The sequence below is a fragment of the Carettochelys insculpta genome, chromosome 5 (assembly GCF_033958435.1).
Source record: "Carettochelys insculpta isolate YL-2023 chromosome 5, ASM3395843v1, whole genome shotgun sequence".
Classification (NCBI taxonomy): domain Eukaryota; kingdom Metazoa; phylum Chordata; order Testudines; family Carettochelyidae; genus Carettochelys; species Carettochelys insculpta.
The window spans coordinates 111,294,083-111,309,577 of NC_134141.1; the positions used below are offsets into that span (position 1 = coordinate 111,294,083).

Genomic DNA, 15,495 nt, shown 5'->3' on the forward strand with positions numbered 1-15,495 from the left:
CACACAGCAAAGTCCATGTGGTACTGATGGCTGTGAGGGAGAGGCTAGCTCTCAGTCTGGCCGCTTCTGACAGAAGTCTCACCCCTTCCAGAGGGTCCAAAGCCAAGCCCTCTGCACACTGCCCAGGACCTGGTGAAGTCTGTCACCAATCCTGTTTGGTGCTAATATAAAAATACTTAATGAACCACTATCTGAGGGCAAGAGATCTCAACCCCAAACCCTTGAAGTCTGACTGGGCTCAAGCCAGAAACTAAAGCAGAAAAGGCTCTTTCAACAAGCCTTAAATCTGCGGTGTCCAACATGCTGTCTGTTTGCCACATGGCAAACTGGACAGCACAACATGGTGAAGCGGCTCCATAGAGCCACACACGTGGAGCACCCGCCAACCCGTGACGCATGCGCCCCACAGCTCGGTGGGACGAGCATGGAAGCAAAAGCCGAAGTGACTCCTCCTGCAGCTCGCTGGGGCCATGGGGCAGCTCACACAGGGCGCCTCGTTGCTGGACAGCTCACATGGCTTGGGTGGCAGAGTGCGCATGTGGCTCGGGGCTCCAGACAGTGTGGCTCTGGTGAGTCACCAACAGTTTGCAAGAGGGTGGGTGTGGGGGGCATGTGGCAATCCAATCAATTGCCTTTGGACACCACTGCCTTAACCTTTTCAATAAGAGGAACACATTACCTAAAGCACATTCGCAGCACTGTGGGAAACCGGAAGAAGGGCAGACATTAAATAACTTGAGAAACTTACCACACGTTTTTCCCGAAAGTCTATTCCTACTGTTGTGATGAATTTTGGATTAAATTTGTTGTCCGTGTATCTGTAAAGGAATGTTGTCTTCCCAACCCCAGAATCCCCCAGGGCCAGGAGTTTGATCAGATAATCGTAGTCCCCATCAGTCATAGTGCTGATCTTTATGAGCCTGCAGCAAGAGAGAGGAACAACTGGTTTGAAAAGACAGTGATGAACATAACAGCCAAACTAAGTCAGACCACATACCCAACTATCTATCTTTTTTCTGACAGTGGCCTATGGTAAAATGCTTCAGAGGGCAGATACAGAACAGGGCAATTTTGAGTGATCTATCCCCTGCTGTCTACTGCTGCCTTCTAGTAAGTCAGAATTAGGGGCTCCCAGAACATGGGAGCTGTGTCTACACGTGCACGCTACTTCGAAGTAGCGGCACTAACTTCGAAATAGTGCCCATCGCGGCTACACGCGTCGGGCACTATTTCGAAGTTAACTTTGACATTAGGCGGCGAGACGTCGAAGTCGCTAACCTCATGAGGGGATCGGAATAGTGCCCTACTTCGACGTTCAACGTCGAAGTAGGGACCGTGTAGACGATCCGCGTCCCGCAACGTCGGAATTGCCGGGTCCTCCATGGCGGCCATCAGTGGGGGGGGTTGAGAGATGCTCTCTCTCCAGCCCCTGCGGGGCTCTATGGTCACCGTGGGCAGCAGCCCTTAGCCCAGGGCTTCTGGCTGCTGCTGCGGCAGCTGGGGATCCATGCTGCATGCACAGGGTCTGCAACCAGTTGTCGGCTCTGTGTATCTTGTGTTGTTTAGTGCAACTGTGTCTGGGAGGGGCCCTTTAAGGGAGCAGCTGGCTGTTGAGTCCGCCCTGTGACCCTGTCTGCAGCTGTGCCTGGCACCCTTATTTCGATGTGTGCTACTTTGGCGTGTAGACGTTCCCTCGCAGTGCCTATTTCGATGTGGTGCCGCGCAACGTCGAAGTTGAACATCGACGTTGCCAGCCCTGGAGGACGTGTAGACGTTATTCATCGAAATAGCCTATTTCGATGTTGGCTTCACGTGTAGACGTAGCCGGGGTTGCATTCCTGACCATTTTGGTTCATAACCGTTGCTGGATCTCTTTTCTCTGAAGCTGGCTAATTCTTTAAAGCAGAAAGCATAATTGAGCTCAATCAATTGTTAGTACAGTAATCTCTCAAAATGCACAATTTTGAGTTGCGCTTAACTCGCATTAATGCGAGTTAAGCACATCTCAAAATCCTGCTCTCCCCAGCCCTGACTCACCCCTCCCCTTCCCCCACACAGGACCGTGCAGCCCCAGTTCAACTCCACTGACCTGCCTCCCCACAGCCCTAACCCACCAAAGGCTTAAATCCCCCTTCACCACCCCCAGCCCCAACTTACCTTTCAAAAGGAGCTCCATGTGCTCCTGCTGCTTCCCCAGCTGCAGAACATGCGTTCCACTGGAGGGGAAAAAAGCCACCCCTCTACTTACGCAAAATTTGAGTCTTGCTAGTGTGTGTGGGAACTCAACCTTCACATAACTCAAGGGACAACTGTATAACTGATTTAAAAAAAAAATCAACTTTTTCCTTGACTGCATTAGTTGCTGTACTCAAGATTGTGTGCTACAAAGCTTTACATTGGAAGAGATTAGAAGGAAGGCCATACTCACACTTTGAAAATAGCATTTGTGTTCTCATGTTACTTGGGCCAAAACTAAAGGCTAAGGCTGGTCTAATTTTTAAGCGTGTGAGATGGTAAAAGCTGGGATGAAATTTCATTTATACTTTTACACACCTCAATATTCTGAGTGTAAGGCCAAAGGACAACCATACCTAGTCTGACCTCCTGGATGCCACAGGCCACCACCCCCATACTAAACTCAAACCACCAAAGGAAAAAAAAAAAAAAAATATCACAGCCCATAAGAGGCTAAACCACAGGTAGAATAACTGGTACTTTCTGGTACCCAAAGGGTAACAGCACAACACAAGGTTACAACCTTCTCGTCAAGTCATTTTTTTGTTAGTTAAAAAGAAAAAGGCATCACAGATGTAGCTATTTATTCTTTAAATTACTCTAATCTCTATCAGTTGTTCACTATGCCATCTGTACTCATTCACTGAACTTTTACAGGGTTTATAAATAAGCACACATTATAGGATAGTCAGACAAATTGTCCGTCTTTCTCCACCTGACTTAGAATATATTTGTATAACGGAAGAAGATGGTATAATCTTCCACGGATGTGTTATGTGATAGGTCATCCCAGCTAAAATGAGAACACTCCTCTAGATTATTGGATTATTCCATCAGATAGGTTTGTAAAAACTCATCTTTATTGCATAAGTTTTATAGCCTGTTCTACTGATGCTTGGGTTGGGGTGGGGTGGGGAGAAAAGTTGCATGTGTGGAAATCCATCTTATCTTAAACAATTTACTTTCAGGTTCCAAAAACTAAGAGAGAAGAACACATACCACAAGTACAAGAACGAAATGGGTCTTCAAGATCAAAAGGAGACAACAGGAAAAAACTCCATCTTGCAGTGCTATATACCCTCAAATGACATGACCAGCATTAGAATTATGTACATAGCCAGGAGGTGGTATATTTTGCTACTCCCTGATTTAAAAAAAAGTTTTCCTAAAGTAAGTTTCAGTAAGCAACTGTGCTAAGGTCACTGCTAAATACAAGAATATGTCTAAAGCCAACTTGAGTCACGGGCAAGGTTAAACGGAGAGAGTAAGTCTACAATGTGTATGCATAGTGATGCCTCAGGAGGTGGGAGAAATTTTTAGAATGATTTTACACACACACACACACACACAGATTTGGATCAACTAGAGCAGGGTTTTCTAAACATTATATAGTTGGAACACGCTTTTTTCCCTGTGGTATCTTTTTTTTCAGGCCAAAAATATAAAAAAGAATAAATTTTCATGTTTATTATTTATTCACAATAATAACAGTACATAGTATTTACATTAAGTGCCTAACTTATCTTAATTATTGGGGGTACCAAATGAATAGGGAAACGCTGAACTAGAGTTTCTTGTATTTGTGTTGAATTCAGCACATGCTTTTGGTTCATTAAAGAGGGTGTGTGCTCAAAAATGTCAAAATATTCCTATTTAAAATGACATTCTAATTATGAATCTAGTGAGTCTAAAATCCAAGAACCCTAAAACAAAATCAAAATGCAACACCCAAATTGTTTCACTTTAAAAACCTGAGAAAAAATTCATTATGAACAAGTTTGAAGGGAAAAATTTTAAGAAAAGATTGTGGTTCAAAGTGAATTAAATGCTTTTGGGATTTTATGATTCAGTCCTCAAAATATAAATAAATACACTCCAGCTCAACTTTCTACCCTCCCTGTTTTCCCCATCATTCTAGACCCTCACCTCCACCCCCCAAAATTTATTTTTTAAAACCCACTATATTCACCTGGTTTTAGTTCAGTAGTACTTAGGAATGGGATGAAGAACATCTTCGGTTACAGTATGAATAGTAAGAGAGGTAGCCAGGTTAGTCTGTACTCCAACAAAACAAAAACAGCAGAAATGTAGCACTGTGACGATCATCATGTAATAAATCATTTTGTTAATCTTTAAAGTGCTACATTTCTGGTGCTTTGTTTTGTTAGCCTACAATATGTTCAAATAATTGCTTGTTTGTGATATATGCACATCCCAATACTTCCACTTATGAATACATTACCATATTTAAAATACACTGAAGATAAGAATTTTGCACAGATACCAAATAAGTAAAATACAAAACTAATTACCATTTAGAACATTCAATGTTGAGAATTTAAATGCTGTTTCTATATCTGAAGATAGCAATTAGCCATATCTATAAAAGCGGCAAACACTTCTGCTACAAATATTTAAATCATTAAGTTAAAGAGGATAGCCTACAGTTATACAAAAATGAGAAACGTTGAAAAAGAGATGCCTGACCTGTTCTGTTTGCACTGAGCATATGTTCTTAGAACTAAGTACTTCAGCTGCAGTAACACCACCACTTCTGAAGGACTTCCTTTGCCCCCACATGGCAGCTGTTTAATCTTGTTATTTACACAGCAGAGCCTTTTGCAGGTTGGCAAAGTTTACCCTGGAGGAGAGCTTTCAAAACACAAGCCACCACACCCCAGACAGGATGTTTTGGTTTATTTTGGTTATGTTTTCTACCTTCATTGAGGAGTTGCTAGCAATAGAGAGAATCCACTCTGAACCTTGCAAAATTAATCTTGGGGACAATTTTACCATTGACAAAAGGCAGAGATTGCCCTTCTGCTTACGTTGTAGGAGTTTTAGTCGCTGAATCTTGTTGACCAGAACTTGGAGATATGCTAGTTACTTCATTAAATTTCTCCCTGCCACTTCTATTTAGTCAGTTACTTGCCCTCCTTATGCTAATGTCATCAACACCAGGAATCTGCCCCCTAAGCAACAGGGAAAGATGCATCACTTGATAGTGCTCCTGTCTGACTAACACAGGTGCAGGCTGTAGAGGTCTACTATCTCTCTATACTGAGGAAAAAAGTCACAGACCATCCTGACTGTGTGGTTACAGCATAAGAATAGCAAGTGACAGTCAAGTGTCACTTATTAGTAGACAGAGCTCCTACTGGTTTGGGAAAGAGAGGATCATGATTATTAACAGTAGTTCTGACCAGTCGAGATCCCAAGTAGCCCTCTGCTGTGGTTAGTTTGCAGGATGCAAGCCCAGACAGTGAACTCTTAATTGGTCAGTGCTACTGCAGCATGAGCCTGGCAGCTAAAGAATCACGTTTTTGCAAACATGTTCTCCATCTGTTTTTGAAAGGAAGTACTTACAAAATGTAGATGTTAGCTATTGTCCCAAATCTGACAAAAAATTAGTCTTCAAATTAGGATCAACTGCAAATTTGAGGCACTAGTTCAGCAGTGAAAGCAGGAGTAAACCAAGATTCAGTGGACCTGGGATTCATTCCAAGGTCTGCAGATTGTCTTGCCTTGATTATTTAAAGCAACAGGGAAGTTAGCTGTAACAGCGTTCCTCAACTCTAACAAAGAAAGTCACAATTCTCAGGGACCCAAAATGCCGGGGGGGGGGGCTGGTCCTGAGCCCTGAAAATGTTGCAAAGATTGTTTCCCATTCTTTGTGGTGAACTGTGTTAAGCTCTCAAACACATACAAATAGGCCCATATAATTCCTCTGTTACCTATGTTTTCTTCTTACTTTTATAGTAAATGCAATAGAATCATGATTTTACCTCCCCTTTGAATAAGAGGCTTCCAACTTCAAGAGGCTAAATACTCCACTACTTATGAAAATGGCTTCAGATCATGAAATGAAGGAAACTACATATATGCAAGCCATTTGATACTAACAGAATCTTCATATTCCTCATAAGTAAAACCTTAACACATCCTTAATGAACAAGAGTATCTATTCAAATCTTCATCATGTGTCACCCTGGCACCTGGGCAAGATTCCCTGGGTCAAACTCTGCTCTCAGATACTGCTATTTACATCAGTATAATTCCATTAATTTCAGTAACAGACTATCTTCGCTGGTGCATGAATAAGGAAGACCCAGCTTGATTTAGTAACAAAATCTGTTGTTTAACCTGAAATTTGATTTATCATCTGCATGGGTGAGATCTTCTTGAATACAATGCAATTGCACCTACAAACAGCGACATGGCATCTTGTGTCTTGGAAGAAATCAAAGTTTCAAAAAGTGTGGCAGCATCAGCTTTTGTGACAGTCTAGTCACAGACAGCTTGGGGTCTCCTTTGTCCTGCACACAGCAGAGAAAGGACAGAACATTCACAGGGTTATTTTAGTGCTTGTTAGATTGCTGCAAACCAAGTTCATTGCCAGAGATTCCACATAGGCCAAAAAAGGAGCAGCTTCTCTCTTCCAGCAGGTAGGTCAAAACATGAAGCAGAATTATGTAGCCTCATGTACTGTTCTTTACCACCATCTCTTGTGTGACCCATTAGATGAAGCAGAGAAAGGAAGCAACCTAATAATAGCCACTTTCAAGAATCCTGTCTCAAGTTGCCTTAAATGAGCATTGCAAACCGTCATAGTGTATAGACCAGGGTAGGCAGTAATTTTTGCTGGGGAGGTCACTCCAAGCATTTGGCTACAGGTCAATGGCTGCACTCTTCTATGATATTCATGGAAGAGATGTGGGGTCTGGGATGAAGGTTGGGTGCAGAATGGAGCCCATAATAAGGGATTGGCTGTAGGCGGAGTTGTGGGGTCCTTACGGGAGTTTGGGTGAAGGGGGCAGTTGTGATCCACGACATGGGCATAGGAGGGAGTGCAAGGATTTGGGATGTGACCTAGAGAAGGAAGGGATTGTGACCCAAAGCATAGGAATGGAGAGTATGTGTGCAGGAGGAGGGGGAGACGGGTTTGGTAGTGGGGGACAGAAAGTTTGGGGGAGAGAGGATCTGGAGTGCCAGAGGAAGGAAGGCTCCTTAGTGTGGCTCATGGCCATCAGCACTCAAACAGGCTCTCTGCCTGCTGCAGCCCCAAGCCTTCAAAACTGCTTTGCCCCCCACATGCTGAGGAGAGGGAGAGGTTTCACACGCTGTCCCTCCCTACAGCAAAAATAAAATCCTCAGCTCCCATTGGTCATAAACCAGCCAATGGAAGCCAAGATACTTTGCAAGGGAAAGGGAACACCACATGAAACTTCCCCCTCCCTCCCAGCCAGAAAGCCATGTAAAGAAGTGGCTGGCTACTCTGCACCTGCGGTGGCCCATGGGCTGGACCTGGCAGCTTGGTGGGCCAGATGAGGCCTGTGTCTTGCCCACCCCTAGGCACCGGCCAAGCATGTGTCTCAAAACTTCATGTTTCTGGAAAGCTGTGTTTTAAAACGCTCTATTAAAACAAGGTTTCAGTGTCCAAAGCGCATAGTTAAATACACAAGCATGGAATTACAGGTTGAACCTCTCTAATCCAGAACACACTTGTCCACCAAAGTCTGTAATCCAGCATGACTTCAGTTATCATGGGCATGGCCAAGTTTCCCATGGCCCCATAACATTTCTTTATAGCCATGGGTCCTGGGTCTCAGTGTTCTGTGCTGTTGTTTAGCTGTACTTTACCCCTAAATGTCTAAGAGCTCAGTATGCAGTGGAAGTGTTGGTAATGTGCTGGAAAATATTGACCTCCCATCATCTGGTAAATTCGGTCCTCCAACACCGGTCAGGTCCCAATGGTGCTGGACAACAGAGGTTCAACCTGCATAAAAGTTGTTCATCAAGATGCATTGGCTCTACAGATAACACCAAATTAACAAGTGGGTGTGAAAACTAAGTTTATGGGTCTACTGACAAGTCTGCATGTGGAAGACCTAACAGGTCACCCCCATTCAGGAAATCTACTGATAAGCACACTAGAAGCTTTGTTGTAATAGCTCTAATCCTAATAAGAAAGCCGAGCAACTATCATGCATGGTCTCATGAGAGAAGAGGACTGGCTGTGAGCATACTCAACAGCCAAACTTCTTTAAGAACAGAGGCAACAAGATCATTTGTCCTGTATATTACTGGTTTGTTGGTTCCACATTTTAAAGCAGAAACCACTGGGCTAAACTTATCCCTGCCACAGGACGAAATAGCTTTTGGAAGGTTAAGATATGTTCATCAGGTGGCTCCATGAGCAGTTTGATAGGGAATTTTACATCCTTCTGCATCATGGGCTGTTTGTGCCAAAGGAAGTGGCATGCTAATACACGAAAGGAAAGCTGCTAATGGAAGTGCAGATGCAAATTCCCTGTGTCTCATTAGCATAAATGTGTGATTTGGAGTCCGGAAGACTGTTCTTCCGGACTCCAAAATGCCGTGTAGAAGCACGGCCCCGGGGTGGTGTTGGGGGGAGGCTTCCGGAAGGAAGACCTTCTTCTGGAGGCCCCTTCTTCCCAAAAATTTTGATCCACCTTGTGGTCTGGACACAACCTGGCAACAGAAATTTTGATGCAAGAGATCTTCTGACACAAACGTCTACTGGCAATTCCCTGTAGTTTAGCCATAGCCTCAGTGACAGAAGGAGCGGTGGAAGTAAAAGTGGACCTTGTTGACATTCCCTTGTGCAAAGGGGGGAGAGAGGGGATTTAGAAGGGAATTGGCTAGCAAATAAGTGTATTAGGGAAAGGCCCCTCATACGCATAGACTTTAAATGCTGCAGTTGTAATAATAAAATGCTGCTAATGGCAGTACTATAATGAGCTCAGTGAGGATGAAATGCTGTGGTTCTTGTATATTTCAGGAGACCAGGACAAAAACCCCCTACATTATGCAATGGAGTTGTACTATCCAGTGTGTACCACGCTCATTTATCACAGGTCACAAAGATATTGCTCAGGAATTGCGATTCAGACAGAAGACCATGCCTCTTCCAGACTGCCCAGCTGCTCTATCGGCAAAACAGCAGACAGGGTTGCGTGGCATCTTGGAGGCGTTTTCTATCAACAGAAGGCCGCCTGGAATGTCCACACCGGCATTTTGTTGACCGTGGCATTCTTCCTCATGGCGAGTGGGGTATGGCTGCTGACAAAAGCACTGTGTTCTGTCGACTTACTGTCAACAGGATGCACTTGGCAATGTCCATGCTAGAAGCATCTGCCAACAGACATTACTGTCGACAGAGGAAAAAAAAAAACAAACCACACAAGGAAAGTTCTGTCAGACTGCCACTACACACAACTTGCTCTGTAAGAGAACTGCCAGGCTGCCCTGCCCTCTGGTGACAGGAAGTGGGATGGCAGCTCTGCAAACAGCTACCTGACAACTAGAAGCCCTCTCTGTTGACACAGGCATCTACACTTGTGTTGACACAGAGTTATCCCCCGCCAAAAAATTGAGGCATAACTGTGTGGGGGGTAAAAGCAGAGTTCTGTCAAGACTGTCTACAGAAGGCCCCTTCTGTCGACAGAACTCTCCAGTGTAGGCACAGCTTATGGGGTTTGTTGACAAAATGGCTGTTATCTCAACAAAACCCTGAACTATTTTAAAACCACTTTTTACATACTGTCTAGCAATCTCATTTGCTCACACAGCTGCCAACTGCACCTATATGCAGATGACTCAACTCCATTTTTACTCCTCACCATGCAATCTCTCCATCTAGCCAATTCCTTATCTCAGCCTGTCACCCTGATACCTCCTCCCAGATGGCAAACATGCCTCAGACTGACCCTCTTACCTTTCCTCCAAAGCCTTCCTGTCAATCAGGACAATATCCAGGGAGGGGTGCATGTGTCAGTTTTGACACCTGTCTTTTAATCTTTCCTCCCACCCTGCCATCACACTCAGATGAAGTCTAATTCAAAGGCAGGGACTGGGTGCGGGGAGAGGGGTGGGGTGGAAATCAAAATCTTCTCTTTCTGTACAGACAGCTAAGACTCTTATTAGCCTATCATTTTCTTCAGTTTTGATTACTGAATTTTCCTTCCAACCATAGTGTGGCAGATAATTGAAAGTCTGCCATTTGTCACAGATATTCCAGACTCAGAGAGGTAGATGTGTTAGTCTGTAGCTTCAAGAACAACAAGAAGTCCTGTGGCATCTTATAGACTAACAGATATTTTGGAGCATAAGCTTTCGTGGCCAAAGACCCGCTTCATCAGATGCAATATTCCAGAGTAGCTGCACTGGATCATGATATTGCTTCAATTAATTCAATTGAATATCCTGAGGTTGAGTAATAAAATTGCAAGATGGAGGGTATTTGCTCTTTACATGCACTGGCCCAGGGGTCAGCAACCCCGGCATGGGTTCTAAGAAGGGCACTGAGCTGATTTTCATCAACATGTAAGGCAGGAGCTTGCTCAAAGCCATGCCGCCTGTGGATTAACAAAAGACCAGCTAATGCTACCAGCCACCAGCTAAATGGCAAAGCCCTGCACCTTAATTTATGAATAAAGCTGCACGTAGGACTATTAGTGACTTTAAAAAAGTATCACTGGCATTCAGACCATACTGGGGTCTAAAAGTCAAATTTCAGCACTCTGCCTCAGAAAGGTTGCTGACCCCAGCAGTGGCTCACCATTGTAGCTGAGTTCATAGGACAGATTCAGAATTTTCCAGATGTGAAGTGGGTCTGTCCCACAAAAGCTCGTCACCCAATAAAATTATTTTGTTAGTCCTTAAAGTGCTACAGGACTGCTTTCGTTTTCTGACGGTACAGAGTAACACGGCTACCGCTCTGTGACCACAGTAGCTGAAGCAGAGTCCACAGATTTGTTTTTTCAAACATCAGTTTCAATGCACAGTTAGCATGCATTGTACTTTTGCCACATTGAAGAAATTGGGGCCTTGATCCATTTGTGTATGCTCATCTGCCAGAGTGCTTTCTGATTCCCATGTTCTAGAGACAACTTGAAAACAAAGTTGAATTTAATTTAGGCAAATGAGGTCAGAGCCTGTTCTCATTATCCAGCTTATTTCAACTTTTTTTTTTTTTAAAAAGCTTGTGATCAAAGACTATGTACAGGTATAGGACTATAATCAAAATGTTATGAGGATTTGCCAATGTTTTCAGTTGGAGATCAGACAAAATGAATGCTGAGGCTTTAAATTTTTAACGCAAGTGTCCCTTCACACCCAAGGCCTTATGTGACTCACCAATTTTTCTGCCTTCCTCTTTCCCAACTCCTTCCATGACTTTGACTGCTTTACACAGGTTCTTTCCCCACTGACCCAAATCCTTACATGTTGTATTCCTTCTTCCCACCCTTGTCTACTGAGACTAAGCTATTTCCCTAAGGAACACTCTTATATGCCTTTGCACAGCTAGATTCTCTAGGTCAGTGGTTCTCAACCAGGGGCACATGTACCTCCAGCGGTACACAGACCTCTTCCAGAGGGTACATTAATTCTGTTTCTCAGCCCATTTCATGTTCATCTATTCATAAAAAAGCCTTTTTTTAATTTATCCTATTTGCACAATCATAAGTACGATGGCAAGTTTATTGTCTATTGGCAATTTCAATTAAGCTGTTTAAACGTGTGCAATGGTAGAAAAAAAAACCTGTGTGTCTGAAAATTGTAGATACTGGGGGTCCTTTTTTTTTTTTTTTTTTTTTTTGTGAAAAGGTTGAGAAGCAGTGCCCTAGAAAGCTACTGTCATGAAAAATACAACATGCAATTTCAGGGCACTGAACCTGAAACTCTTCTTTCTAGAATACTAATACACTGTTTAAAACAATGTAATCTGGCACCATGCTTAACCGAAGAAAAAGCTTAACAGGCAAGTGCTACCAACTGTCTGCAAGTTTATTAAGGATTCTGGCGATCCTCAATGTAATCAAATAGGTGGCCCTATTCTTTGCCTTTGCTATAATTAAGGTTAATGTTTTGCCACAGGTATGGGGGGAAAAAAGCCAGAAACAGCCACAAGCATACGTGATGCATCCCCGACATTTAGTAAAAATACTGAGGGACACACTAATAGTTGTGGGTTCATTACCACCGCTTGCTCCAGTGACAGCTGAAGCCAAAGTCGTCATAGAATCTGTGATTGCCATGACAAAAATAAATATCTTTAGCTATAACTGGAAGGCTGGTCTCTGTAGGGTGAAAAAGGCAGCCATCAACTCTATTTTCTGGATGAACAGCACTGTACCTTAGTTCAAGGCACAGGATTAAAGCATGTGCCCCTTATTGTTGCTTTTCTATGCAAGGAGGGAACAAGGTATGGGGTGGAACACTTAACAATTTAGGCTGTATTTATTCCCACTTTCACTGCAGAAGCTGCTAGTTACCAGCCAAGAACCATAGTAAACAACATCTGGTATCTCAGAGACTTTTTTGAAAACAAATTTCTATGGAAGTCTACTTAGTAAGGGAAAAGCAACTGACAGAAAAACAGGGATATTTGTACAAGGACAAAGTCTTCAGGGTAATCACCTGTGATCTTTAAGGACAGTATTTCTGCAGCCTGGGTGGCAGGAGGGGAGGGGGAGGAGGCGCTCTCAAAAACACAAGGGCTATGTCTACACTACAGAAGTTACTGTTAGAAGATACCTTTCAACTAAACTTCTGTTTACAGATCACAGCCAGACTGAACAACACTGAAAAAGCCATCCTTCTGGTCGACAGAGTGGCTGGACTGCCTGGCTGCTCTCTTGACAGAGCAACCAACTGGAAGCACAGCAGACAGGGCAAGCCGGTGACCCAGAAACCTAGTCTGTCAACAAAGAGCCCTCCTGGAGAGTCCACACAGCTTGTGTGTTGACAGATTCTGTTGAGAAAGGCATTCTGCCTCGTGGGGGAGAGGCAGAAGGTTGTTGACATAAGTACTGCATTCGGTCAATTTACTGCTGACAGAACACATTCAGTGTGGATGCTCTGCAAGTTTTGTCAACAAGAGTGGTGTTTTGTTGACAAAACTCAATAGTGTAGACATAGCCAAGGTCTCTTGCATTTGCCTTTAGGAGGCAGTCAGGGAAGAGCTACACAAAACAAGAATCTACCACATAAAGAAAAAACTGACTCTTAAGAGAGCAGGATAAATTCCCATAGATGTACAGCCACAGGGCACCAAGTTCACAGGCAGTGTGGCAGTAGATGGCGATCCCTTATTGCGGAATGACGCTCTATCAAGGATGGCAGCCTTAAGTTCCAGCAAAGGTGTTGTGGGAAACCAATCCATGGAAGTCTGCCCTGGAGATACATGTCTCAAGCACTTTCCTTTAGTATCCTAGATTACGTGATGGATATGGAGTATTTCTTGGTCATACTAGGCTAGCCTACACTGGAAACTACACTGGATAGCTCTAAACTGCACTGGAGTGGGGCCTGGGGATACAGCAGTGCAAAATTTTCCCCATTTCCAGTGGACTTTCTTCTGCCTTGCGCCCAGAACCTGGCCTCCCCAAACACTGCCAAGCCTTCAGCTCTGCTTCCCTGACTTTAAAAAAAAAAAACCAACCAAACCAAGCCAGTCTCTACAAAGAAAAACAGTGAAAATACAAATCAGTGTTCTAGGTACTGTAACTGTTGCTTCTACAACAGCACAATGCATTCAGCAGCATCGGGGTTTGGCGGAAGGGATCACCAATTATATTAACTCAACCACCCTGAGAGAGTCAACCACAGTCAAAGCTGTACAACTCCACCCCCTGCCCTAACCATCACAGGGCCATCCCCTCACCCTTTCATTCATTTACTCAAATGCCTGTGGTTTGTAGGAGGGTTCCCATTTAAAAGTAGGTCTACAACACTTTATTGTGCCCTCTATCTTGAGTAGCCAAGCTTTACCATTTAAAAAAGAAAAAAAAAAAATCTTGAAACATGATGATATACATATCTTAGAGCTGAGAGGGACCTTTAGAGGTTATCAAGATCAGTCCCCTGCACTCATGGCAGGCAGGACCTATCACTACTCCCGACAGCTAACCTGCCCCAGACCCTTGAAAGGCCCCCTCAAGGATTCAATCACAACCCTGGATTTACAAAGGCCATGCTCTAACCACTGAGATATCCATGCTTCAGAGATGCAACTACATATTTCTTCTGCAAAGCCAGCCAATGGCAACTTTAGAAAGGACTTGAAGCTCTGAAATGAACAGGACTGGGAAAGGTTGGTTTTAGGCGGAAGAGAGACCATTTAAACAATCATCATCTCTAGACAGCAAGTTTCTAAGAGGAGTTGTCTTGGATTCCAATGGCCAAACAGAAGCATTACTGAGAAACCTCCTATATGTCACCTATTTCTACACAAGAGAATTAGCTACTTAAAAAAAAAATAATAATCCTAGAAGGCTATCGCAAGAGTTAATCACTGAATTTGCTTTCAGAAGTCACAAATTATTCCTTCCTCCTCACTAAAAGTTACTAATTTAAAAACTCCTACAAAACAAATTGAATTTCTCAGTAGCTTGCTCCACTCAACGTGACAACAAGCAGCTTGCCAGATTTTACACCAATCTTCCTGAAAGTGAAAATTCAGGAATGGCTTTCAGTTTTGAGGAGAACCTCAAAGGGATTTCCCTACTTTTCTATCACTCAGGTAATGAAGTTCCTTATCCTATCACAAGTGTAACCACCTCTTATGAGGATTGTTCCATAACAGAACTTTGACCACCAGGCCTTTTGAATAAGTGCCTAGGGTCGACGACTGAGTCTCACAACAGAGTTTTGAGCAACCTCTGTAGGAACCTGGACTTGGACTTCATAGCTCAAAATGAATACACCTTTTTTAAGAATACACTGAAAACTCCCCAGAATTCTCTCTTTTGGATCTGAGGCATGTTCCACAAGGAGAGAGAGAGAGAGGGTGAGGTCACAGATGCAGAACAGGAGGAAGGTGCAGAATCTACATGTTAAGGATTTCAGTTACGCACGTATGACCTCATGACTGCTTCCCAGAATGGGAAATAACTATACAGAACAGTGAGCAAGAGAAGCTCAAGATCAACATTTTCCATCAGTCGTATCAAGTGCACATCTGGAATCCTATGGCAAAAAGAGAAAGCCAACCTCTCCTCTCTGTAAAATAAGATTCAAAACCTTTGTCGTTCATCACCACTTTCACCCTGTCTGAAGGGATATTCAACTCCCTGGAATTGCATCACTGTCAGATGAGTGTGGGATCAGAATCAGGGTCCCTTTGCCCACATAGAGAAGACCCTCCCCCTAAATCATAAAACAATGGAAACAAGGACAAATTACAAAAGATGAATATAGGCAAACAACACAAGAATGCAGGAACAAGATTAGAAA

General features: G+C 43.5%; 1 protein-coding gene across 2 annotated transcripts in view; it reads right to left on the reverse strand.

Annotated features, from left to right (window-relative positions):
• RAB27B (RAB27B, member RAS oncogene family) overlaps positions 1 to 15,495 on the reverse strand; it is a 52,780-nt gene that overhangs the window by 19,604 nt on the left and 17,681 nt on the right. For both annotated transcript variants that reach the window (XM_074995775.1, XM_074995773.1), the window contains exon 2: positions 749 to 920. In XM_074995775.1, the coding sequence (XP_074851876.1) occupies positions 749 to 901 (153 nt within the window). In that variant the 5' untranslated portion in view covers positions 902 to 920. The remainder of the gene's footprint in view (positions 1 to 748; positions 921 to 15,495) is intronic.